At 41.0% G+C, this 27,432-nt stretch overlaps 1 protein-coding gene across 1 annotated transcript; it reads right to left on the minus strand.

Annotated features, from left to right (window-relative positions):
* Positions 1-77: 77 nt before the first annotated feature.
* On the minus strand, positions 78-24,793 carry Chmp2b (charged multivesicular body protein 2B). Its single transcript, XM_006981627.4, has 6 exons — positions 24,493-24,793; positions 11,748-11,839; positions 7,885-8,079; positions 6,290-6,392; positions 1,371-1,477; positions 78-1,196 (listed from the first exon to the last, which is right to left on the minus strand). Exons 1-6 carry the CDS (start codon positions 24,524-24,526, stop codon positions 1,086-1,088), a joined length of 642 nt encoding a protein of 213 aa, XP_006981689.1. The 5' UTR covers positions 24,527-24,793; the 3' UTR covers positions 78-1,085.
* Between the last annotated feature and the right edge of the window lie 2,639 nt (positions 24,794-27,432).

Below are 27,432 nucleotides of genomic sequence, written 5' to 3' on the forward strand. Positions count from 1 at the left end.
TTCTCCTGCTCTCCATATCACACAGCTAACTTACTTTTGAAAGTACTGCTAAAACAATGATGCACTTTAGGCAGTAATTTCTGACAAAGTTGCAGTTTATTTACCAAAAACAAAACAAAACAAAGATGTTTTTACTTTAGAAATCTAAGTCAAGTATCGTCATAGTAGTAGTACTTCATTTAGAAGAATGGCTTCAATTTAGAGGGTTTAATGTGTATATTAATACAATTCAAAATTCAACACAGACTAAGTTATAATTTATATGGAGAAAGTCTCAGTTCTTGGAAGAAAGGGTGGTTTCATTACTATAAAATGTTATTAATTCAGTGTCTTCTTTCTTCATTTTGCTAATTATACCCACTTCGCTTTTATAAGCTTTACAAGACAGCTTGAGTAACTGTTCTAAGTCTCAACTTTACTTTAAAATGTAATTCTTTTTTTGCCAGTTAAAATAATTTAAAGATGTGCACAATATGTTTGTGCTATTTAAGGCAGGTGCCAAGCACATTTTGAAAGGTAATAAACTTACCAACTAGAATGTTCTCCCAAAGGGGGAAAAATGGAAGAAAAGTAAAAGCTCATGACGGTTTTTAAGACAGATGTTTAAATAGCACTCTTCTTTAGATGTTTAAAAATAAGTTGGCAGCTGCACCACCTGTGGTCTTAACATAACTGTCTACAAAGGACAAGCAACAGATACAGAATTAACGATATACCTTTAATATGTTTTACAAGTCTCTTTAAGTTGGCGCCTACTGGCACTGAAAAGAGAACTCTGGTTTCGGTGTGAAAGATTTAGCACACACCCTGACACTAAGTAATGACACCGTTTCTCTAGGCCATGCAGAAAAGAACTCAGTTTGCACACATCATCGACCTTAGCGGTTCTAGTCAACCCAACTGTTCCCATTTTCTCATCACTGGCATTCTTTGGCAAAAGATTCAAAATAGCCATGGGTCAGGACACAACTGTTCACTCATGGTCTTCCTTGTAGCAAAATGACTATGGTTTGTAAAGGGAATCGACACCGGACCCACTTTAGATCAAATAATTGTAAGAGAGTGAAATAGTATGGCTTCTTGATCTAATCCACCCCTAGAGCTTTGAGTTGCCGTTCAATCTCTTCATCGGAGATTGTAGCCTTTGAAGTGGAGGCAGATGGTAAGCTTCTGGCAGCTGACGGAGCTTTGGCCATCTATATCCCAAACAAAATGAGAGAAAAAAAAGTTAGCAAGCATCTGAATGAGGACAGAGAATGCACTTTCTGCTGACACACACCAAAACCACGCAGGTAGCATTAATGGGCCAAGCAAAGCAACTGACCACAGTGGCAACAGCCGTTCTCATTATGAAAAGAAGCTGTTCTCACCTTTCCAGAGATTTCAATTCCAATTTCATCAAGAACTTGATTCACAATGTCCTGGCTTTCTTCTTCATCATCAGAACCGTCAAAGATGTCATCAAGGGTGTCATTGACTAGGAGGGAAAAGAAAGGGGAACCAAGCGATTATTTTCAAATGTGTTACAAGGTTAATTTACATTTGTGAGCTATAACCAATATATACATATTTTTGATGATGAAAAAGCAAATTTAGTGGGACCAACAAACTAGAGAACTTTGTTAACCCATATACTGATAAATACCTTTCTGAGCCAATACATTAGGAACAATGCCATTTTTAACACGCAATCCCGTGAATAAACAAACCTGAGCAACACTGGGATCACTGCACAGGGCCCTGAGTTCGAGCTCTAACACCAGAAAAAAAAAGGATAAAGTGATTTATAAAACTAGATCTTGAATAAATAAAACCCACGTGACAGTTACAGCTCCAGGCTCATATTTTTTTAAATATGATTCCACAAATGGTATCCACTGAGCTATAAACCTAACCAAGAAAGAATTTGCAAGAATCAAGGTGTTTGCTAATATTTGCATTATTTCTTATGTTAACATTCAAGATATATGTAGAATATTTTAATAAAAAGTATGGTTGAATATTCTATTAAATTTGTCCTAAGAATAATCAATTTTGCCCTGCAAGTTTATTAATGCTATCACAATCTTTCCTTCCTTTCCTACTCAAAATGTGCACTGAAAGAGTCTGAGTACGTTAAGTGATAGAGGCTATTTTTGGTTTTGGGAAAAGCTGGGATTATATATTTATTTTGAATATGGGCACACATGTGTCTGCCATTCAGCACACACACAATGGAAGAACAGTTGATAAATGAAGACTTCTTCTTTATTCTCAAATGGAAAACAAAAAGCAATAGATTGTATATGGAATAAACATTCAATAACTTCAGCAAAAAGAGAGCACATCCCACCAGAAGCCACCTGTAAGACAGACCTGGAGGAAAGAACAAAGATCCGACCCAACAGAAATATACACAGAAGCAACAGGGACAATACAAGGAAGAGGAATCTCTTCTGCTTGCTTGGTAATCAAAGGTAGGATTTTGAAAAGGACAAGAAAGGGGTGTGTGTGGGGGGGGGGGAGTGACCTACGACAGGAATAACCCAAAATATTCAGAGAAAATGAAAGGGAAAATAAGACAGGTAACCTACTTTGATCTCCTTGTAATCAAACTGGCAAGTGGAATTCCAGCTACAGACTGAGCATCTGTTAGTGAGACAGTATAGTATCTACAGGGAGTTCTTGGCATATCCTAGCTTACTATTGCAATAGCTCACAACCTACATCATGGGCTTATGAGCTATGGCTCCCAGGGGATATCACATGAAGTAGTGGAGCATCTGGGGAATGACCACAGCACAAACATTTTCAACCTTAATGTGCTGTGGGATATTCTGTATGTCAAATGTGTTTCTCTGATTGGTTAGTAAATAAAACATTGATTGGCCAGTAGCCAGGCAGGAAATATAGGTAGGACAAGCAGAGAGAAAAATTCTGAGAAGTAGAAGGCAGGGGGAGAGACTGCAGCTGCCGCCAGGACAAGGAAGATGTAAGGTACCAATAAGCCACGAGCCACGTGGCAAAGTATAGATTAATAGAAGTGGGCTGAATATAAGAGTAAGAGCTAGACAATGATAGGCCTGAGCTAATGGCCAAGCAGTTTAAATAATATAAGTGTCTGTATGTTTATAAGTGGGCTAAGGGACTGCCTGGGCTTGGCGGGACCCAGAGAGAAAACTCCAGCTACATTAATGTTCCTTTCAACAGAAGATGGAAAGCAATGTTATGAGACATCTCATGTAATACCTGAAATCACAGGTCTTAAATCCAACACTGGAAGAAAAGTTAGACTTATCTGTGATCTCAGTGCACATTAGCTTTTGGTGGGCCTGATATTAATAACAAAGCTTGATGTTGATTATAATAGTGAAAATTTGGCTTGTTAAACAGTAAAAAGTAAATTTATAAAGGGCTAAAAAGCTTATGATAAACATGGAATATCATAGAATATTATTTCCAAGCATACATTAAGACATAAATTAGATTCAAATTAAGATCTCCCTTCTTGTATTTAGTTCTAAGCAGCTTTGAGAGCAAGTCATTTTGCCTTTCTGTGGCTCTGAATTCATACTGGCCTATCACATCGTTCCTAAAAAAGTGCTTTATTTTTTGTATATGCTTTTCTTGTATTTGTTTTGTTTTGTTCTGGTTACTCCGTGGTAAGCAAGAACCCATTGCAAGAACCTGGTCACGATGCTCCAGATGTAAGCTTCTAGAGTATTACTTCAACAGCATGTAACCTGAATAGTAATGGCAGCAAGGCAGGTGAGAAACCAGGTCTATGAGTGGTTCTCAACCTGTGGGTCACAACCCCTTGGGGGGGGGTCAAAGGACTCTTCCAAGGGGTTGAAAGACCCTTTCACAGGGGCTACATATCAGATATTTACATTTCAATTCATAACAGTAGCAAAATTAGAATTATGAAGTAGCAACAAAATAATTGTACGGATGGGGGTCAGCACACCATGAGGAACTGTGTTAAAGGGTCGCAGGATTAGGAAGGTTGAGAACTACTGGTCTAAATGAAGAAGTTCTACAGAAGAGGTGAAGAGGGACAGAATATGAACGAGCACTGCAGAAGCACAATCAGAAGACAGCAGACACGTGACAAAGATATAAACACTTGCCACATTCCCAAAGCTTGAATGTGGCCAAGTTTGAGCAATGTGGCATGAGCTTGTGGTAGTAACCCACCTATATGATGTGACTTAAGGCCCACTTCACGAAATGGACCCATATTCCAGACTCTTGGGTGACTAAGGACCTGAGACAAATAGCCCAGGGAATTAGGATAAAACCAAATACTAGTGTTACACTAAAAAAAAAAAAAAAAAAAAAGTAGCAATACAATGACTCCTAGTGACCTTCTGCTATATAGGTAAGAGCCTTGCTCAGCCATCATCAGAGAACCTTCCTCCTGCAGCAGATGGAAACAAATAGAGACCCACAGCAAGACAGAATGTAGGGTAAGAGAACTTGGGGCACTCAGCGGTAAATGGGATGTCTCCATCAAATCCCTCCTCTCAGGGCTTAGGGATCCTTGCAGAAGAGGAGGGTTTGATGGTTGGTTGGTTTGTTTTTCAAAGGCATGAAATAGAAAGTCAACAACTCTGAACCATCAATGAAGACACTCACAGTATAATCATCACCAAGAAGAAAAGGAGACACTCTCATATAGAACAGGAGACTATTGGCTAGTGTGCTGATGTAGCAAGTTTAAAAGGTGCTGTTTGCTGCTACATTAGATGACTGAACTAAAATGCTAGCAAGTGAGTGACGTTAAACCAGTAGAGACCCACCCAGACCCACCCAGAAAATGATAGCACGGTGCACAATGCTGACACACAAATGTTTCACTATTGACCAGAGTGTGCTGAAGGGCCACTCAGCCATTATTAGTAAAATAAACAGTGGGGTCATTTTGTTTGGGAAGAAGTTTGGGGTCTCATAAGCAAATCTTAGTTTACAATCTCAGGAGATTTAAAGAATCAACAAAGTAAAACATACTCAGTTTCAAAGAAAACTTGTCAAATAAACTGAAAATTTGGAACAACCCTGTTGATGAAAATAAAGAGCTTAATAAAGATGTATTGATGATAATAGGTGATATACTAAAACGATTTTATTTTTCGGTGCTGGGAAGCAAACCAGGGCCTTAAGCGTGTTAGGGAACCACTGTGTAACTGAGCCCCATCCTCAGCCCGACACTAACACTATTTTCCAGAGAGAGTGCGTGTCTGTGTTATACTGTCATGACTCTGAAAATGAAGAAGGCGTTCATGGCTGCATGTGCTCTCACTTCCACAAATCCAGGAAAGCACAGGGCAGAAATGTGCTATAGCCTCAGTAACAATAGCTGGGTGGAGGCCACTTCCTCTTAGTCACCGTTTTGTTTTTTTTTCTTCACAGTATGTTTGCAATCTAAAACTTAATGATATTTTGAGACATAAAGCACAAGCACGCCTCTCCTCTCACGGGGCAGGTCTCCAGTGTGACAAATACATTGAGACTGTGAAAACTACTATTTTATACTACCCAGAAAAATTAAAAACTGGTAAGGCCATTCGCTGATGAAATTATGGCCCAGTATTTTTTTTTTTAAACTGAAAACACATTTTTTTTTCATACAATATAGTCTATTCACGGTTTCTCTCCCTCATCCCTCCCAGATCCTTCCCACCTCCCTAGACCTCTCCAACTCCATTCTGTCTTTCTCTCTCTTTAAAAAACAAACAAGCCAATTAACAACAAACAAACAAACAAACAAAAGTAAGTCAGAATGGAACAGAATTGGAAACTATTATATATAAGCAAGAGATGAGTAAGGTAAAAAAAAATGCCCAGACAAAGCATTCTGAGACGAGACCCCTGCAAAATCAGCACTGAGCTCATTCTGAGTTGGCCTTGCACTGCTGGGCTTGGGGGTGGGCTGCCTCTAAGTGCAGTTGGTCTAGGCAGAGACTTCACTGGAGAAAGCAAGTTTTCCTTTGCAGGTGCCTGTCAATGAGATACCTTCTTGGTTGGACAGGGGAGATCATGTCCACTTTCCTTTCCCATACTGGGACCCCACAGCTTGGGCCTGTGGAAGCCCTTGCATGCTGCCATGTCTCTGTGTGTTCACAGGCAGAGCATATTTACACCTCCCCCACCCCCAATTCAGTTAAAACACTGAAGGAATAGTGAGTCATTACACAGATGTCTATCCTGCTGCTGCCACGTCTGGCTTCACTACCTGTGAGCATGGGACTGCTGGGACACGGACTTGGTTAACTAGGGGAGGAGAACACTACACGTTTCTTAAACTTACTCATTTCTTCAGTCATTTCCATTTTCATGTTCTCCTTCTGGAAATTCTGCATCGTTTGTAGTGTCTTCTGTGGATCCATCTTCTTGTTGACTGCTTGCATTGTCTTTAAGAAATGAAAAGAGTCACGGTAGCTACGTAATTAGTTAGGAAAGCCATCTATGGAGTAAGTCTTCAGGCAGCGACATCAAATACAGTCTTCTGACTGAGCCAGGGTTAAGTCAAATTCAAACACTTGTCTGTGGAAGCTAACACCTGAAATCCATTTAACAAGAGAGACTCCTCCTCTACTACAGCTCTGTCAGCACACTGACCTTTATCTCCTGAAAGGTGTGCTCGCCCCTGGCACAGGACTGTCACCCTCAAAAGCGCTCCTCTCTGCTCTAAGCACTTTGCATGCACTAATCTTAAGTCAAGTGACATTTGAAACACAAGAATTTCATGTGGTACTTCCTTGCCTTCCCCCCATTACAAATGGCAAGCAGAGGCACAGGTGGCTCAGTAATTTGCATAAGGTCAAACAATTCTGTGAAATGTCACCTGAGTGTGAGCAAAGTTTTAGAGTCCTGCAGACACTCTATCTCCCATTAGCTACATCTTACAGAGGCGACAGGCTCTGTGCAGGCAAAGTCCTGGCTTAGCCATTTCATCTGAATTGCTTGAGTACTTGAACAAACACTTGCTGACCAAATATGTTCTGAAGACATTTAATTAGAAATTCCAATTCAGATACCCATACGTGGCAAAAGCACATTAGGTATCACTTCTGAGGCTGTCATTTACAGAAAACTACAAGGTAGTTGTTCCCCTCAACACTGGTGCAAAGTTCCCAGTCTAGCTATGTGATCATCATATGACCAAATTACTGAGACTTTTAGTTCTGGCCACTGTAAGACTACAGAGGAGATCAAAACTACTGCTCTTGTGTATTTTCCATCAGTGACAGGAAAGATCAGAGTCCTTGAAACCAACAGTTAAAGCACTGATCACATACACACACACACAGAGTGTATGAATGTATATATATAAACACACACATATAATTAAATTTAAGTTCCTGAAATGCAGAAGTTTCCATTTACAGTATTCATACGTGTGGTTCTGAACATTTACAAAAGTGAATCAAGAAGAAATTATTACTCAAAAAGTAGTCAGAAATTATAATAAAAAAGAAACCCCCAAATTTTTTGACAAGAACTTTGATGCTTCAAGTAATCTTTGGAAAATGTGAATGTCCTTACTTTTTTTTTTCCCCCTTTTGGGTTTTTGAGACAGGATTTCTCTGGGTAGTTTTGGTGCCTGTCCTGATCTCGCTCTGTAGACCAGGCTGGCCTCGAACTCACAGAGATCTGCCTGGCTCTGGCTCCCCAGTGCTGGGATTAAAGGTGTGTGCCACCACTGCCTGGCTGAATGTTCTTACTTTATAACATACTAATAACTAAGCTAGAATCAATTACTTGGATAATCTAGTATTGTAACTCATAATACTATTAACTAAGATTTTTGTACCACAGATGTACAAGAAAGTGCTTTGAAATCTAATTTGAATATCAGTACTTATATATCCCCGATAAAAAGACACCAAAGCTCCCAGTTACCTTTGCAGTGGTAGACATGGCACCGGCCATCTTCATTTGGGAATTCATCACTTTTGTTTGTGTGGACATAGACGTGACTTTTGAGCTGACAGCGAAAGTTCTTGTCTTCTGTTTTCGTAGATGGACAAGCTGCTTAGCTAAAACCCTGCAAGCGTCTTTATTACCTATCTTGGCCATCTTCTTAATTTCTAATTCCTAAGAAGACAAAGAAGATGAGGGAATACAATCAAGGGGTAGTTCTCAGTGATTAGCTTGATGAACATATCTAGTAGGCATAAAGTCATGGAGAGGAAGCATGCTTGAGAGGCTACATCACATGTTCACACAGGAAGAACTGTGACTCTCATTTGTGACCATAGAGCAAGTTTATGAAACAGTACATGCACAGCCCAGGAGAAAATACCAAGTGAACATCCAAAAATAGGTAAGAAAAATAGTATGACAAAGAAAATGCTGAGATAGTAAAGTTAATAATACAGATAACTGCACTGAAAAAAATCTCCACCTTATATACCACTGAAAAAGAAACTTCTGGAATGTATAATAGCAAATCCAGCTATATGCTATCTCAAGAAACCAATCTTAAATGTAAGCACAAAGGTGTCTTAAAAAGAAAATATATATCTACCAAAGTCTGCAAATCTGGATTGGCTATACTAATATCAGATCAAATAAATTTAAGAACAAGAGATATTGCCAGAAGTAAAAAAAAATATCATCTCATAATGATAAAGGGACCAAAACATAAAACTTTCAGGTCAGTCCTAAGTGTGTACACATGTGTTAACTGTGTTTCACAGTATGTTGATTACAATTGATGAGACTGAAAGGAGAAATAGTCAAATATAAAATGCACCTGAGTCACAGATATCAACCCTTCTCTTAAACAGACTGCTAGAGTCATTTCAACTACAGTTGTTTTCTCTTAACCGCAGCCATGTGTCAATTCCCAGAGAGGCCTGAAACTGCACTATTACTGTACTATGATGTATATAAACACAAACACACACTCACACACACACACACACACACACACACACACACACACACACACACACACACACACATATATATACACATGTATATATCATAGTCTGCAGTTTCTATGTATATGTGTGTGTGTATGATATCTTCTGCCTTCCCTTTAAGGAAAATAATGTACATTCTTTCCTCTGCTATATGTGAACTCTCAGCATCATCACTCTTAACAGTTTGGAACTGTTCTAAAGTAACATTAGGATTACTTGGCCGCAAGCACCACAGCAACTGATCTGATAACTAGTGATCAGTGGGTGGGCAGTGTATACAGTGTGGACAAAGAAAGAGTAGATTCAGTTCTTGGGTGGGACAGAGGTGGGTGGTATGAGATAGCATCAAAAAAGATAGCAACTTGTAGGTAACTAGGGGACATAAAGTAGAGGCAGGGGCAATCTGGGAGGAGTCAGGGGGATGAATACAATCAAACCACATTGGATGAAATTTTCAAAGACTTCATAAATGTATATTATAAAAACGATTCCAAGACAGGAAATGAAGACATAAAGCCTTCCTTATTCATGATGCTATGATCCACTGATGTAGGACTCTCATGCATGTATAAAAGGCTACAAGAATAAACAATCCGAGGAGGCTTGTAGGATCCAAGATACACATAAAAAACTTGGTACACCTCTAAGTATACCAGTCAAGAGAGAAATATAAAAACTCACGGACAGTAAGACTTACTGTTACAATGTTAATTCTTTCCAATAATTTACACATGTAATGTAACACCAATCAAAATCTAGTCATTTCTGTAGAAGTGGCAGGTTTGTTCTAAAGTGCCCTGGAAACATGAAACACCTGAAATACCCTAAAGGATTCTGAGAAAAAGGAAGCCTCGAGGTGAATGGTGAAGTTTTTTCTAACTCTAAGTCTACTATGAAATGACAGTAAGGACAGCAGCACGGCCCTGGGCTTGAGAAAAGTCCTATCAGTCCAGGAAGAGCCACACTTGGGAGTCTGGCTCACTACCAGTAAGGCAAGGAAAGCTGCTACCCAGGTTACACATCTCCATGTACGCGAAGTGCACCCCTTTAGCTAGCACCAGAGAAACCAGGCTCTCACAGCACCGATCTCAAGAAAAAAAATGTAATGGCTATATTTTAAGTGTTCTAGGAGAAAACATAAGAGAATTTACTATTGCTTTTTTCTTATATATTAAAAGTTAATAGCCACAGGAGAAAATTGTAATTGTCTTCATCTTAATAACTAACTTTTGTGTATCAAAAGACGTTTAGGAAAATGAAAGACAAGGTCAAGAAGCTGCGGAGCATATCTGCGAAGCGAACTCTTAATGAGGAAGCACTTGTACCCAAGCACACACAGCTATTGATCAAAGAGTCAGGAAAGGTGGTAAGGGCAGGAGAGACGGCTCAGAGGCTATGAGCACTTGTTTGTGCTTGGTTCCCAGTATCCGTGTGTGTGTGTGTGTGTGTGTGTGTGTGTGTGTGTGTGTGTGTGTGTAGAATCACAACTGTTATAATTTTACCTACAAAGTTATTCCACTCTCTTCTGACCTCACAGCAGAAGAGACCACACACACGTACACACACACACACACACACACACACACACACACACACACACGCGCGCGCGCACACACACACAAATAAAAAATGAAACTTTACAAACTAGTCTGATGAAGGAACATGAGTAAAACTAGGCATTTTGGCAAAGAGTATCTGTAAATGGGCATGAGACTCATTAAAAGAGAAGCTCAGCATCACTAATGATGAGCGAGGTGCGATTCAGGGTCACCATCCACCTCCACAGAATGGTTCAAATGAAGGACTGCACTCCAGCTGCAATCCAGCCATTGCCAGTGCGAAGAGAAAACAATGCAGACGCTTTGCAAACTGTTTAGCACTACTTTCTTATATCAGGTAAAATATGTACCTCACTTCCAGTAATTAACTAGAAGAGATGAAAATGTACAAGAAATTCATTTGAATACAAACAGAAACTTCAATTAATGAAAAAATCTGGAAAAAAACATTTGCATGCTTGAGTAGCAAACAGATAAACTAGGAAACATGCATAAAACAGAACAATACCTATCATATATGTGGAGGCAATGATTAACCTCAAAGTTAACTGTGCTTAAAGAAACAAAAAGGAGTTCCTTGTGATTACATCTTTATACAATTTTAGAAACACAAATGAATTTAGGGACACCAGTATTATTCTCACTGAATAAAGGGAGACAGTAAGGACAGACAGGAGGGATTTCATAAGGCATCAGAAGTTTTGGGGAACAATGCCTGTGTTTATTGCTTTCTCTTTCAGGGAATATACTTAAAGTATCAATGGTATACTCTAAATATGTACAACTTATTGCATGTATCTTACAGCTCAGTAAAGCTGCTTTAAGATCGGGGCAACATGCATGTAAAGATATAGCATAAAGAAAATTTTAAGATGAGCCATAACCATCGAATTAAAAATAAGCTGTCATGGAACAATCATCTTTAAAAGACCATGTAAGACACCTATTATTATTTATTACATGTTTTCTGTGACTTTTTATTTTTAATGTCATCAAGGAGGTAGATCCATTTTAAGAAATACTTATTCCTAGACATTCATAATCTTCATGAAATGGAATAATTTGATTCTATATCAACAGAAAACAGAATTCTGATAAAAGCCAACAAATGACACAATAACAAAAGCAGAACACTCAGCAAGGGATGAAGTGTGGCTGATTTCCCACAGGTGAATCCCTTACCTCTTGTTCACTGCCTGTTCTGAGTTAGGTAATTATTCAACACTAATTCCCCAGTGTGTTTTAGAGTTTTCCTGAACTTCAGTGTTCTACTCACCAGCTGTTTTTCTTGTTTCTCCAAAGCTGCTCGATCTCTGATTATAGCCCTCTGCGTGCCCCGCAACTCTCGATTCTGTTCCTTTATCACATCTAGAACCACAAAAGAAAGTTACAACTGTAAGAATGTCCTCAATACCGCTTAAAATGCTGGACTAAGGGAATGTAACAAAAAAGGAAACTTTTACTAGATGCTAATTTTTTCTTTCAATTTAATATACTGCAAACTAATCAAATATTGAAATATCTATTATAACCATAGATTATATAAAGAATAGAAAAATCTGTTCAAATATGCAGTGCTTAAAAATTTATCTTAGAAAATTATTATACAATTTCATATTGCACATGTAACAACCTCCCCCAACACACACACACACACACACACACACACACACACACACACACACACAACCTTTATACCTCTCTACTCCAGCACTATATGGATTTCAGAAAAGAACACACATTATATTGAATCCTTTTTTGTATAGTTAAGTCTTATTGGTATGAAACAACAGATTTTCAATGAAGCAAATGCCAATTTTAACTACAACTTACAGAGTGAGAGACTTACAAAGACTTAGAGAGAATATTCTCAAGCTATACATATGACAGAGGATTGATATCCAGAATGCATATGGACCTCACTAGCCAATAAACAAAATTCTCGACACTAGTTATCAGGGGGATACATATATAAGATGGAAGTGGACTGTGAGGATGACTATTAAGGAAAAGGGGAGGGGCCAGTGAGGGTGTGAAGAACTCTCACACACTGCTGGTAGAAATGTAAATCAGTACAGACATCATCAAAAACAGAATTGAAATTTCAAAAAAATTAAAACTTTAGCTACCAAATGATTTAACAGGTCATTTCCAGTTATATAGTCAAAGTAAATGAAATCAGTGTAAGAGAGACATCTGCACTCACATTTTTAATGCAACACTATTCATAATAGTCAAGAAATGGAAGTAAACTAAGTATCCATTACCTGATGATGTAGAAGGAAAATGTGGTATGCATTCCTAATGGAATATTATTTACATGAATAAAATTCTGTCATTTGTGACAACCTGGATGGAGCTGGAGTCCTTTGGAACTGACGATCATTAGGTAAAATAAGATGGGTAAAGAAAGAAAAGTAGCACCTGATTGCACTAATACGCAAAATCTAAAAAATGCTTCCACAGATCTGAGACTAGTATGGAGGTTTCCAAAGGCTGGGGACTGAAGGAAGGCAGGAAGAGGTGGAGACTGCATTCTATCGTGATTTGAGTGGAAAAGTCCCCAAAGGCTCATGTGTTTGAAGAGTTGTCTCCAGCTAGTGGCACTATTTTAGGAGGTTTGGAATCTTTAAGAAACGGGTCATGCCGGGTGGTGGTGGCGCACGCCTTTAATCCCAGCACTCGGGAGGCAGAGGCAAGTGGATCTCTATGAGTTCCAGGCCAGCCTGGTCTACAGAGCAAGTTCCAGGCCAGGCACCAAAACTACACAGAGAAACCCTTTCTCGAAAAACCAAAAAAAAAAAAAAAAGAAAGAAAGAAAGAACAAAAGAAATGGGTCTGGCTAGAGCAGTGGTTCTCAACCTGTGGGTTGTAACCCCTTGGGGATTGCACAGATATCCTGCCTATCAGATACTCACATTAAAATTCATAACAATAGCAATATTACAGTTATGATGTAGCAATGAAATAATTTTATGGTTGGGGTCATCACAACATGAGGAACTGTATTAAAGGCTCTCAGTGTTAGGAAGGTTGAGACTCCCTGGACTAGAGGAAGAATGCTTAGGGGTCTATTAGGTTATGGCGCAGCATGCTTCTGGTATGAGCTCAGTACTTCCTAACTACCAAAGGGATGTGACCAGCCACTGCACACCCCTGCTGTTCCAGTGCCAAGGAACTCCTTCTGCATCCCTTTCCTGCCACACAAACAAAGAGCCAAAATGTTCCCCTTCTAAGCGGCTCCTCCCAGGTATTTGATGCTTTCACAATACAGTTCTAAGTCAAATTGGATGTGAGCAATAGTTTCGGTGTGCCACTATACTGCAGAGAGCCGTGGGAGAGTGCCCATTTGAAAAAGCTAAAGGAAAGAAGTAGGAAGGGTCTTACCATCTGAGTAGACAGGCACATTTAACCAAGCTTAAACATTACACAATGTATGTATGTATTGAAATGACATCTCATTTACCATGAATCAACAAGAATTTTAACAGGAAATCAGTAAGTTTATCTACTGATAGCTACAGTGTGAGGGATGGACGCCAACCCCCTCCCTGGACGCCAACCCCCTCCCTAGAACTCAGCGGTGGAGGATTCTATCAACTGGACTATCAAGGCTTATCAGGGAGGAAAGCAAGCCAATGTTTTCCAACTGGGGACCACACTGTTGTGCTCCCAGGATGGTAGAGTACCCAGAGCAGCTGTAGAAACACTATGCCCTGTCTTCCACCTAAGAGTCTCTTCACGTCCCTCCCCCCATGTGATATTCTTCCCAATAGATCATAGGAAGCAAGGAAGACACTTCCCTGAGCTCTGAGAGCGGTCCCAGGAAACTATCAGCATGAAGGGCAAGCTGTAGACTATGTGGTCAGAAAGAGTCAGGCCCTGGGCACATGACTCCATCTACAGCAGAGCCGTCTCTGAAGAGTCCTTATATCACATGTGTGTTCTAAGGCTGTTTAATCAGTGTCCACACTAAAATGTTGAGACAGACACTCACTTGCTGTCTAAGAATCAGAGTCCAGGCTAGATAAGGACATCTTCGATTAAAAAAAAATATTATAATGAAACCCAACAGTTTAATGAAAGATAATTCAATTTTACTTTAATTTTATGTAACTATGCATACATTAACTGACACTGTATATCATAAAAAGAAAAAAATAAAGAAAATTAACTACTGCATATTCCACAGCCTTAGAGTTGTTAATAGACCTATTAATATTTAAACAGTGCTAAGCTATAAACTCAGAGCATCTAATGTTACATACTAAAACATAATCATAACACTTTAAAACATATTATGGTAAGTAGGAAAAGACAGTAAAATGTCTTTTCATGTGAGGCAACAGCAGCAGTCTATAAAACAAACAAATTACTCCGCCATTTTCTTATGTACTCCATATGTGAAACACACATTTAATGGTTCGGTCTTCTGGATAATTCAGAAGGAATAACATAAAAAGGTTGAGATATTTTTAATGTTTTAAAGGTCAACTTTATTTTTCACTTGATTTACTTCTTAGATTGGATTTCATTCTAAGACACAAGTTCTTTAAGAGTAGGAGATACATACAGTGAGAAAAAAAATCCTGAGATGTCTAAGCTTAATTTCAGGGGTGGAAGATGAAAGAAGGAAAGATGGGGTAGATTAAGTATCAGCAGTAACGAAAACTGCTTCATATATGGGAATGTGTTAAAATTGTGTGTGTGTGTGTGTGTGTGTGTGTGTGTGTGTGTGTGTGTGTACGTGCACATGTAGAGGCAAAGTCAGCCTCACTGGTTCTTTCTGAGGTGCCATCCACCTTGTCATCTGAGCAGGGTTTCTCCCTCGCCTGGGGATCCCTAAAAGAGCTTCCCAGGTAGGCAGGCTGGCCAGTGAACCCCAGGAATCTCTCTGCCTGGTCTCCTCCTCTCCAGCACTGCCATTACAAGCGCTGCCACCAGGTCTGGCTTTTATGTGGGTTCTCGATCGAATTTCCTTTCTTCACACACTTTACTCCACAGTCCTATGTGTTAAAACATGAAGTTCCATCATTAAGCTCTAGGCAGCATGTGTCCTGCTTGTGGCCCCAACCACTTCAAAGGTAACAATTACTTATTACAGGATGTGCTATACCTGAACTTTGCCCAAGTCAACACCACCCAATGCAGGGCTCATGTAAACAGTCATGCTTTCCTTCCTTAGATGTTTCAGTTCAAAATACAGCAGCTCTAGGCCTGTGGACAGTGTCCAACTGCTCTCCAGCTTTGCAACAGGAAGTTGCAGAATCCTGTCTCAGGATGTGGTCCTTTCTGTCTAGCTCAATAGCCCTTTTATTTCAGAGATTCCTCAGGCTCAAGAGTTTTGGTTTCAGCACATATAGTGGTATGTTTATGTCTGTATTGCCACAATGCCATGTCAATATATTATCTAAGAGTGATCTTATGATACTCAAAACTTGTGATATATAAAGGAAAATGTCATCAAGCATATTTAACTTACTACTTTAAGATATAATAAGATCTATTGTTATTGGGAAGGATGACTGGTAGAATTAAAATCTAAACAATGACTGATATCTTTGTACAGTGAAGACATGGATCATTGAAATAACAAGCATCCTGAATGTGGGGCTCCAAACAGTAGCTGCTCTTGGAAGCAATCTCTGTATGGTTATATGCCCTCCCCTTGCCCTTGGCTTCCCTCTACCTCTTGCAAAAACTGCAACCCTAATCTTTCCTGCATTCTCATTTCTAAAGAAAAAAATGGTTATCAGATATGAAATTATCATTCCTCAGAGTTCAGTAGAACCTAACACATGCAATAGCCTTCAGATAAAATGGGACTGTAACCCTTCCTTATGTTCTAATGCTATGTATCAGTTAATTTTAACCACAAGAAAAGCTGTATGTCTATTTAAACAAAATACCAGAGGTCACAGTTGCTTATACTATTCCCACTACAGATTTAAAAAGTCAAAGAGGGGACCCATACTCTGGTTGAAGACAAGCTCACTCAGTATGCTGCTGATGGTCTTCTCCCTCTAAGGCCCCTTTTAAATACTTCCATTCCCCAAGACTGAATTTGGTAACTATTAGCCTCGCCTTCTACCTTCTCGGGGGATCCCTTGCTGACTCTCTCCTTCTAGTACTGTCTTTTGAATGGCAAGCATCCAGATGTAGTCCAATAGAACGTTTCTATTTTTAACCTGTGCCATGACAATGGCAGAATCAAGTGTAGGCCCCTGCTGACATGGAAGAGACACAGTGCTTCCTTCCCATGCATCCCTTGCTTCTTTCTCTAGGCAACAGGCTGTGTCCTGGAGTTCTTAAGAACCACCCCTTCAGCCACCTTGGAAGGCTGTTGTGATGTACTTCACAATGGGTGGCACTTGCAAACTGCAAAAATGTCCGAAGTGTGTAAGTGATACAGTATGCTGCTCCCTGTTACTATTCATTCATTCAGAGCCAGAAAGGGTTGAATGTCACCTAACCCTCTGTCACCCAGGTCAGCTCCATGTTGGGTAGTAAATGCCAATCTCAACCTTGTTAGGATCTTTTCCTAATGAAATGCAAGTACCTACACCTGGGTAGCAAGATCACAGCCAGATACAATCAGAAAAGGTCTTTTTGACTTTTTAGGATCCAAATCAGTTGAGTTTATATGTTTAGAAAATTAAGTCCAAAAAATATAAATTTAAAACAAAAGGGTTGCCAGGAGGTGATAGCACAATCCTTTAATCCCAGCACTGGGGAAGCAGACTGGGGGATCTCTTTGAGTTCAAGGTCAGCCTGGTCTACAGAATGTGTTCCAGCACAGTCAAGGCTACATAGAGAATCCCTGTCTTGAAAAACTAAAAACTAAAAATAAATAAATAAAATAAAAAAGTAAAAAATAAGATAAAAAGGTCTCTCACTATACTTTTCTACTGAGATTTGAAGCCAAGTCCTAACTTGACTTACCGCTCACTTCCAGCACTCTGATCATTTGCATATAATTTGCACATTTGAATATAGAACCAAAAAGTGATAATAAACTATAAATAGAATCATACTAATTTGTGACTAATAGAGAATGAAGTACCCTTTGGGAGGGAAAGGGAAAGGTCTGTTTCAGGCCTAAGGGCAGCTCAGGATTACTGTCAGGAGACACCAGCATATCAAGCCTATCACATCAGCTGGGACTCTACCTGGTCCCTAGAGGGTCATGCTGCGCCATCACACAGCATGCCGTGAGGTCCTCAAAGGCCATAGGGACTTTAGTCTGAAAACAGAATTTTATACTTTGAAATGCATTCCTTTGGGAAAAAATCATTTTATTTCAGCAATTTTACTGCTTATCAGTTATCCTAACTAACTATCACATGAGATGAGGGCAAAACCTAAACAATCTGCCCTGGAAAGCTGACTCATGCTTGTTGCTCTTGTAAAGGATGTGGCTTTCATTTCCAGCAGCACAGCTGTCTGTAACTCTAGTCCCAAGGGTTCCAATGCCCTATTCTGAGCTCTGTGGGCACCAAGTATGCACATGGTACACATACATACATGCAGGTAAAACACTCATACACATAAAGAAATACAATAAATCTTAAAAGAAAAAAATGAAACATCCCTCCATTCTGCTTTATTGGAAGACACTCTTTGAGACTTTTTCTGTAAACTGCAGCAGCTAGAATCAGGAGCAAGAGTGGACACCAGGGCAGTGGTACTAGTGCTGTCCAAACCCAGTAATACCTGGGGATAGATGCCCTGAATGTGAGTTCAGCTAAACATTTGGTAGAATTAGACAAGGAATAGAGGGGAAATTGGTCCTGAGTCTGCAGATATTCTGTCTTCTAGAGTTAGTGAGAGGAAGAAACCTTGAGAAAGTGGTATACACTCACAGGCAAAGAATACAAATGAAGGAAGCATTGGGGAGCAGTTCCTAGAAGGCTCTAAAAACCAGACTGACTCAGGCAGGAGAGAAAAGTGAGGAAGAATCAGAATTTCCCATGTAAGCAAATCAAATATTTCTCAGGCTTTAGGAATAGTGTAAAGCAACAGCTTGGTGGGGAGGTAGTGTCCACTTAATTACGTTCTAATACCCAGTACAGCAAAAGCAGGAATGATGGCAAGATTCAGGACAGGAGCCCGCCATGCCAACAGCTTTACTCCAGCCAGAGAGATAAACAACTCAGGCTCACAGGTTTGAAGAATGGTATGTGAGGAGAATGGGGATGGGTACGATCCAAGCACAATACAGGCATGCATAAAAATATCATAACAAAACCCTATTATTTATAAGATGAATTAACTCAATAAAAGAAATAGGTTGAAGTGAAACAGTAGGACTTGCATGGAAGGAAGAGGTAGACAAAATGAGAGAGACAAGCCCTACGGCAGCATAAGAGGCAAATTTTTATTCCATCTACCACAGTATCAAACATCATCAAAGTCTTAAGAATCCATTCAAGCAAAGTTTTCAAATACCAGCTTCTTTAACTGCTCCGGAAAGCTTCTGGGATGGGCATGTGCCAGCAAACCTAGTCTAATTTGTGCTTGTCATGAAGTGGGGGTTGGGGGGAGATAAAAGGGAAGACATTTTCCTAGAGTGATCTCTTCTGAAAATGCAGAGAACTTCTGTTAAGAAGAGTAAGAAACATCAAAGGCTGGTACTTGATGTTGGTCTAAAACCAGTTAAGAAAAAGTGTATGACAAGCATACTATGCCTTTGAATCCCACATTCAACTCATTGATTTTCTTTGCTATGTCAAGAATGTAGGGAAAATAGAGTGTAAAATGTGAGATCTACAATATTCAGGGTAATAATCACTAAGGGGACACTTAGCATTCTATGCAAGATCTGAATACTGTACATAGCACAATGCTGTTGCTGTCTTTTATCCTAGAAAGAAAGACATTTTTCTGAAAGGGATTCAGTTGCTAGAGGTGGTACTTTCCTTCTTAATGGTTCATAAATGTGGGACCACAACAGACTTCTTGGCAGACTTATTCCAACTTAGTCAAAACCCACCAGTTGTGGATAACCAGCACATATGAGTGATCCAAGAAGGCAGAAGCCAAGAAGCTCTGCTCCTTCTCTATTCAGCATTCTTCAAACTCACTGCAGGGCTCACAGCGAGTAGTAGCACTGATAGACACATCAGCAGGCTCAGGGTCTCAGGGTGATAACATTTTAGGGTTGTGCTCTCTATACTATAAACTACTAGAGAAATATTTTAATATGGCTGAAGACTGAAACCAATATGGAAGGCAGGAAACACTAGAATAAGCCCTCTTTGGTAGTACAAAAGAAGTTTAGTTCCAGTGAAGGATGGTAGGGATGCAGATGTCAAGTGTAGGAACAGAAGTGATGTATTTCTTCTGCAGTTTGCATGAGGGAAGGCTTCCTGAAGGACAAAACTGGAGGAAAGGAAAAGAGAATTCTCGGTTCATGGGAATCCTAAGTAAAAATATGTCAGGATAAAAAAGACCGATTTTCAGTATACAGATGAATAGAAGAACATTACTGAAGGATAATAAGACTGGGACATGGCAAAAATGAAAGCATGTCAGAACAAGGCAAGGTGGGTATTACTAAAAGAGCTTATTGGGTACCAGAGATTCATTGAAAAGTGTACTCTGAGGAGCAGCAGCCTTGAGTTGCCATAGAACAATCACACAATCAAGTTTGCAGATAAAGGATGTAAAGAGCTGAGGAAATTAAAGCAGAAGGCTGCTGTGCTGAAGCACAAGACAAGGAGGATCAGAATTAGAACAGGGAGCTACAGACACACACAGGAACGTGTCAAATATCCAAGGGGTAAAGGGGGAAGACTTGAAATTAGTGACTCAGTAATCATGTAAAGGAAGGAGGTGAAATCAGCATTACCCACACTGGAAGACTGGGCCCTGGAAGGAGAGAATTTTAAGACAGAGTTGTGTTCCTCTGGGTTCTCTGGTTTCTGTTGCTTTAGAAAACTATATGCGGACAGTCAGCAAATTAGTGGATATAATGGTTTTAAACAAAAATAAAAAAAAAATTTTAGATATAATGGCATGTAAATTATAAGTAACATGAAAAACAGATGGTGTAGTGAGAGATTATACAATGGTAGCCCAAGACAGACCTTAACATTTGAGGGATAGTTTTTAAAAAGAAAAGAAAAAAAAGAAAACTCAACTAAACACAAAAACCCAGGGTAAAGGAAAGTTCAAAGAGTGTTTGGGAGCTGGAAAGCTGACTCTGCAGTGGAGGACCAAGTTCAGTTCCCAGCACCATGTTGCACAGTGCCTATAATTCTAGGTCCATAGGATCCAATGCCCTCTTCTGGTCTGTGCAGGTACCTGCAAATGTGGCATTTACACACATGGGCATGCGCAAACACACACACACACACACACACACACACACACACGCACACGCACACGCACACGCACACGCACACGCACACGCACACGCACACGCACACACAGCTATAAATAAGTCTTTTTTTTTTAAAGTATTGGGTTCTAAAAGCCAAAAGAAAGCATTTTGAGGAAGAAATTATAAAGATCAAATTAAGCATAGGCCTCAGAGATAATCATTAAAAATGGCTCTTTATTGTGATCTGTGATGCCCTAAGCAAGAGTTGTGTCACGTCATGATACACAGGACACACTGCTGAGAACGGAGGAGGGAGGCACTCCTGAGGAGTAAGCTGAGAGGATGCATCACTTCTTCAAGAGGCTGACATAGAGGCCGGGAGATTCTTAGAAAATGTTAAGGTACAGGGACCTTCAAAAAAGTGGAGTCATTTCCAAGATAGAAACTAAGCTTTTATTACTACCTCAAAGAGAACAGTCCGGTTTATAGGCAAAAGTGAAAACACATGGACAACTTCATAAAATTAACAAGGTCATCGTCAGCATGCCATGTGGTCAATCTCTAAGGAAAACCAGGCAGTGATTACACATACAAGGGTGAGCTCCTACTTCCGCTACTGAGTACATCTTCGATCCTGAGCAGCTCCCTCAGGTCCTCTGCACCCAGTTTCCCCATCAAGACAAAGGCGGTGACAGCCGAGCTTCTACCACAGGCTTCATGAGAATCGAATAAGCACAGCACACACTCTCCTAGCACAGCACTCATTTCTAGGAAGATCGGAAACTGTCTTCACTGCAAATCTCATGTAAAAATGACAGTGTTGCAATAACTTCAGCAGTTACCTATTTCAGCTGGGCATGGTGATGTATGCCTCTCATTCCCCCCACAGGGGAAGCTGAGACAGTGGGTCACCAGGGCAAGCTGGGCTACAATGTGAGACCTTATCTCAAGCCAGGAAAACAAAACAGAAGGGCACTGTGTTTCCCAGTTCCGGGATCAAACCCACTGCCTTGTTCACTTGCTCTATTGCTAGCTCCACCCCTACCCCCAGCACTTCAGTTGTTCACAGGCAGGAATGGTTACCCGGTTATGATGAGTCCTGATGGAATGCTGGCCTAACAGGTTCATAATTCTCTCCAGTAAACAGGTTACTATTTGTCCACACAGAAGTAAAGACACTGATGATAAACAGATTATAAACAGTGTATGTTCATCTAATACAACTCAGAAGGTAGAAATCAAGTGCTCAATGGTAATTTCAAATCGGAAGGAATCCTTCTTCTCTTCAGTGGCAGTGAGCTACACCTCTCATTAATTTCTGTAACCAAGTGTACACGGCAGAGACTTGTTCATCTTTGTGTCAAAATGAATTAAACATAACTCTGAATAGTAATGTGTTCTAATGTTGTCTCCCTTTTTAATTTACATGTGCAGTGGTCTTTAATGATACAGTATATAATTCTTCCAGCCAATCCAGAGACGAAAAGATTCAATTATTCCACAGATCCACAACCAGCTACCTATTTCCCTTATATATCAGAATTTCATTACTGTGAGAACAGACACAAAGTCAGCATACAGTAAAAGATCGTATGATCGATAATGTTGCCCAGGGAACTGAGAGCAATGCACAGAAATACACTAAATTTCATTACATAGTATTTCATAATGAGAGGAGTGATGCACCTTTGATACAAAACAAGAGCCCTGTCCTTTAACAAGGAAAACAAACATCCGTAAAGCTCTAAAGTAAAATGATGAAAATGTAAACCCACAATTAAGGCATGAGTAAATGAATTGAATTAATATGCTAATTTAAGAAGATGTCAAGTCTGCAAATTGGTACACAGAGCAAATGTACACGGGATCCAAATTTACATTCAGAAATGTCACACACAGACTTTTAATTTAGTGGTGTTGTACCTAGCAAAGTCCTTAGGACTTTTCCCCTAAAAGTCTGTTCAGGAAAAAAAAAAAAAAAAGATTAACTGTTGTTTTTAAGACTAACTCAACTGCAGATCAATGTGCAGTCATATACCTTCCCTGCACACCTTCACTGTCTCTTCCCACCTCCTCCAAACTTCAAGTGTAAGTCACTAGGTAGTCAGAAATACCAGAAAGCACAAAACTGAGGTTTGCCTTTGAGGATATTTAACAGACATTAAGACTAGAATATTTGGAGCTTACTGCTAAAAATGACTAATTTGTGCTATCAAAGTGAGAAAGGAACCCACTTTTTCCTGTGCTTAGTAAATTCTCATTATCGCTATCTAAAATTATATGTATATATATGTATATAGTAAAGATTACTACTATATAAAACATGTATAGTAATAATTCAGGAGGGAGTAGAATACAATAACTAATGAGTATCACAGAACCGGTACCGAAGCAGCACCGGAAAGAAAACAAAAGTGTCAGGTTAAAGATTAAACAATATTCTCAGGAAATCACCCATCAAACCCATCCCATGTATTGTGTGATGTCACATGGCAAGTTAACAGCTATTCCAGACGCTGAAAATGTTGCTTCTCAATTAGTAAAAAGTCAAAACAATGACAAAAAAAATGGGTCACACAGAAGAAGCAAAACTGCATTATGCTGTTTGATGGAGATAAAATGACACCCCGTGTTGAAATGAACGGTCACGTAGTAGGGTAGAGATGGTGTCTTTGTTATCTCCCCCCTCCACCCCCCAAATCTGGCACTGTAACAGTGAACACAAAGAAATGAAGGAGTTACCCCCAACTCAGGGCTGAGCTCTGGGTTTGTACCAATCACAGTCTAGCTACCACTGCTCCTTTTGTGGTTGGGTTAGAACCTTTACAAAGGCGTGATTATTTGCTTGAACCAACAACCACCTGGGCTCGACATGCAATCAAAAGCCATTTTTAAACAACTTGGTGTGACTTTAACACCTGGGGCAGCCACGTATAACATACACACGACACCACTGCCTATGAATGTCTCGAAACTTGTACATTCCAGTGCATACACTTTTCCCCCTCTTCACAAGATGGCACTGAGCCACCTGAAACGATATAAGCATCTCTAAAAATGCGAACTTCTACGTAAACTACACATCTCCCACTTTAGTTGGCAAAAGATAATCATATAGGAGAAATCTGCACTATGGACACTAAACCCGGACCCTTCCCTTGGTCGTATTTTTTCTACTGGAGTCTTTCCTATCTGTAATGCCGAGGTATATCATCTGTAAAGGTACAGGCAGCAGGGCCCCCAAGTTCATTTCGGAAGTGGACCCCGCTGCTACCCGCTGCCTGGTCCTCCACTAAGCACACAGGCTTCCCTTCTGAAGTCAGGGCGTGGGACGTCTCCGCGGAAGGTAACAACACACCAGCGGGAGAAACCACCCAGAAATTCATCAAGTCGCCAAGTCTAACGACGCCCCAGGGCCAGTCCCGCTCTGCCTGCTCAGAATGCTCAGAATCCCTTCGAAAGGGGGAGGCGGAAAAAAAAGAAAAGGAAAGAAACCGAGGGTGGGGTGAGCGCGATCGGGAGGACGAACCGCCCAGGTGAGGCTGCGGAGGGAGCCGGAGTGACGCAGCCACGGTCACCTGTGGGGCCGCCGACCTGGGCCCACCCCGGGGCTGGTGGGGGGGACGGGGACAGCACCGAGCCGGAGCCGGAGCCCCCGATCCCCTCCCGGGGCGGTGGAGCCGGGCCTTGAACTCACCGTCCACCGTCTTCTTCTTGAAGAGGGACGCCATGGTCAGCGGCCGCGCCCGGGCGGCCCAGCTCGGCCCGGTTCGGTCCGGCCCGGTTCTGGGGAAAGGACAGTGAGGACGGAGCCTGGGGACGGCTCGCAGCGGCGGCGGGTGGTGGCGGCGGCGAGGGCGAGCGGAGGCAGGGTCTCGGGACACGACCTGCGGCGGGCGTGGCTCCGCGAGGCTCCCGCGACCGCGTCCTGGGCGCTCAGGTGACCGGGAACTAAGACACTTTTTGGAGAAGTCACTTCTAGGCGGCGCCTGCGCATTCTGCGGGGACGCCTGCGCACTGCGCGTCTGAAGCCGCGGCGCTGCCCTCACTTCGCAGGCTGCCCGCTCTTCCCGAGTCCGGGTAGGCGAGCAGCCCAGATGCAGGCTGGCCGGGCAGGTGTGTCTCCGTGCCTGCAGGGGTGCTCGGTTGGTTTCTGTGCTAACTAACCCTCAAGCACTTGTGAAACCTGCTCGGCTCTCCCCTCCTTGCTCCAGGTTGCTGGAATTAGGGACCCCGGGAGACGTGTCGGGGACTGCCGTCCTGTGATTGCCTGACTGATGTCAGGAGGACTTCCCACGCCATCAGTGCAGGGCCCTGGAGGATGTTCTCTGAGTGCTCTGCTGAGCTTGCCCCCAGGACCTCTGCTCCGACCGCCTGGAGACTTTTGCTTCCTGCCCCGCCTCCTGCGGGACCCAGCTGTACCTGCTGCCCGGTTCCGGGTGCCTCCACCAGCCGGTGTGTGTCCCTGGGGATCTGGGGTCTGGAGATTGTTTGGCCAGGAAAGGCGTGACGAACAAGTTTTTCTAATGCCTTTTAATGCTCTTGGCCGGAAACGAGAGTGAAAGTCGACTTACATTTCTATTTTTGCTCAAACGTTGCCAACTCTTTCTAGATGCCCTGTAAATGGCTTGGGGAAAACACGGAGTCACACACACACACACACACACACACACACACACACACACAAATTGGCTATACAGTGAACCTAATAAATTGCTATACAGCTCTAGATTGATATTTGATACCAAAAGTCTCCATGCACAATTATTTGTATTCCTGAGTGTTTAAAATAAACACGCAAAATAGAATCTCGTACATGGAATATTTTTGTGTACAATTTTTTTTTTCTTCATAAGACATCAACATCCTCAGAGAACACTGATAACCCTGATGTTGCTGCTACTCTTAGTCAAATTTAGCCAAGAGTTTGTTAAGAAAACTTTCTGGGGAAAAACAGAAGTAAGCAAGGTACATGTTCTTTTTTCCTTCCTGTACCCAGGGCATGGCCTTTTCTCATGGAGACGCCATGGGTGTGTGTGTGGCGGGGGGCGGTTGTTACCCTGGCTGCCCATAGTAATGGATGCCATAGAACTGTGCGCGAATGCATGAGAGGCCATAAGCTGCTGTGTGGGTAGGAACCTCACTCCCCCTCTGCAGTCACCCTTGTTTTATTACACTCCTAAGCGATCCCCCCCACTGACCCAATTGTAACAGTTGGGGAAATGCCAAGTACTTAGCAGCAACCATATGGAAGACCCTCCAAAAGTGCACAGCGGGAGGCAAAGACAGGGCTTGCTCATTACAATAAAGATAAAATAGAAATATGTACCACTGAAGCTCGGCACTCTAATAGCTTGCTGCGCCCGTAGTTTGAAACAGGCTGATATCCAGTTGATATGTCTCAGTCTGGCTGGCATCGATTCCATTTAGTTGATGGCCAAACTCAATGCCTACCTATTGTGCATATGACTCCTTATGTAAAGAACATGGTACATTTAAATGCAGTTGAGGAACAAGCTTTAAATTGAAACAAGATTTATTTAAGTCCCCACTGTCATATACAAATCTGTTAAATCAACACACATATATAAGCATAGTATATTATAGACTTGAATAGTGTTCTCTAAATCTCTTTTTGAAAAGTAAATTAATATGCTGTGATAATATCTTTATGACCCAATATTGTTCTTCCAGGTTGCTCAGACAGTGAAAACGATATGCGTCATAGCTTGCAATGTGTTGGGGATATCCCAGGAAAAAGAACAAAAACATGCCCTATACCCTTTGACTCATTTCCCTGCTAGTTTTCATCTCCTCTCTCTCACTTGGGAAGGACTCAGCTTTGACTCAGCATGAGAAAAGAGGTCATAAAACCACACCTATTAAGTGGCATGACTGCTATGCCCTCTGAACTCCTTGCCTCTGCTGTGTTTAGGAATAGATGGCTGCAGACTGGTTCCCTTTAAATACTCAAAAAATCTCTGATTAGAATATTAGTAAAGTGCTTTTAAAATATGAAGTAGTGAAATTTAGCTTTGGCAAATATCTTTCTTTCACACCCTACCAATACTACAACAATAAGTCTTGTTTGCCTTGTTTTGTGAGATAGTGAAGCCAATAAGACAGCATTCCACCATTTTGATTGATTTTGTTCAGGTTTTTGTTCTGTTTGCTTCGTTTTGCTTTGTTCATTTTGAGACAGGATCTTATGTGGTCCAGGCTGGTCTTGAACTGGCTATGTGGTCTCCAACTTCTGATGCCCATGCCTCACTTTTTGAGGTGTCCAATTTTAGGCATATACAGGTTTTATTAGTCAGGGCTTCATTCATGCTATGCAAGCCTCTCCCAATGGAGCTATCTCCAGTCTTCTGTCGGTTACCTCTGTTGTTTTCCTTCTTCCAGCCTCACTGCTTCTATTGGTGTCTGTAGAGTGGAATGATGCTGCTTTCAACATAAATCAGATCATGTTCTTTTGTTTGTTTTTGAAAAGAATAAAGATGTAAGGGTTAATTGTGACTGTACATTTGACTAGAGCTAGAATTGCTCAGGCTAAAACCTCAGGGCATATCTATGAAGGATTATTTAGATTTCTTTAGACTCTGGGCATACCTGTGAAGTGTAGTGGGTAGCCACTCCA

The sequence above is a fragment of the Peromyscus maniculatus genome, chromosome 12 (assembly GCF_049852395.1).
Source record: "Peromyscus maniculatus bairdii isolate BWxNUB_F1_BW_parent chromosome 12, HU_Pman_BW_mat_3.1, whole genome shotgun sequence".
Classification (NCBI taxonomy): domain Eukaryota; kingdom Metazoa; phylum Chordata; class Mammalia; order Rodentia; family Cricetidae; genus Peromyscus; species Peromyscus maniculatus.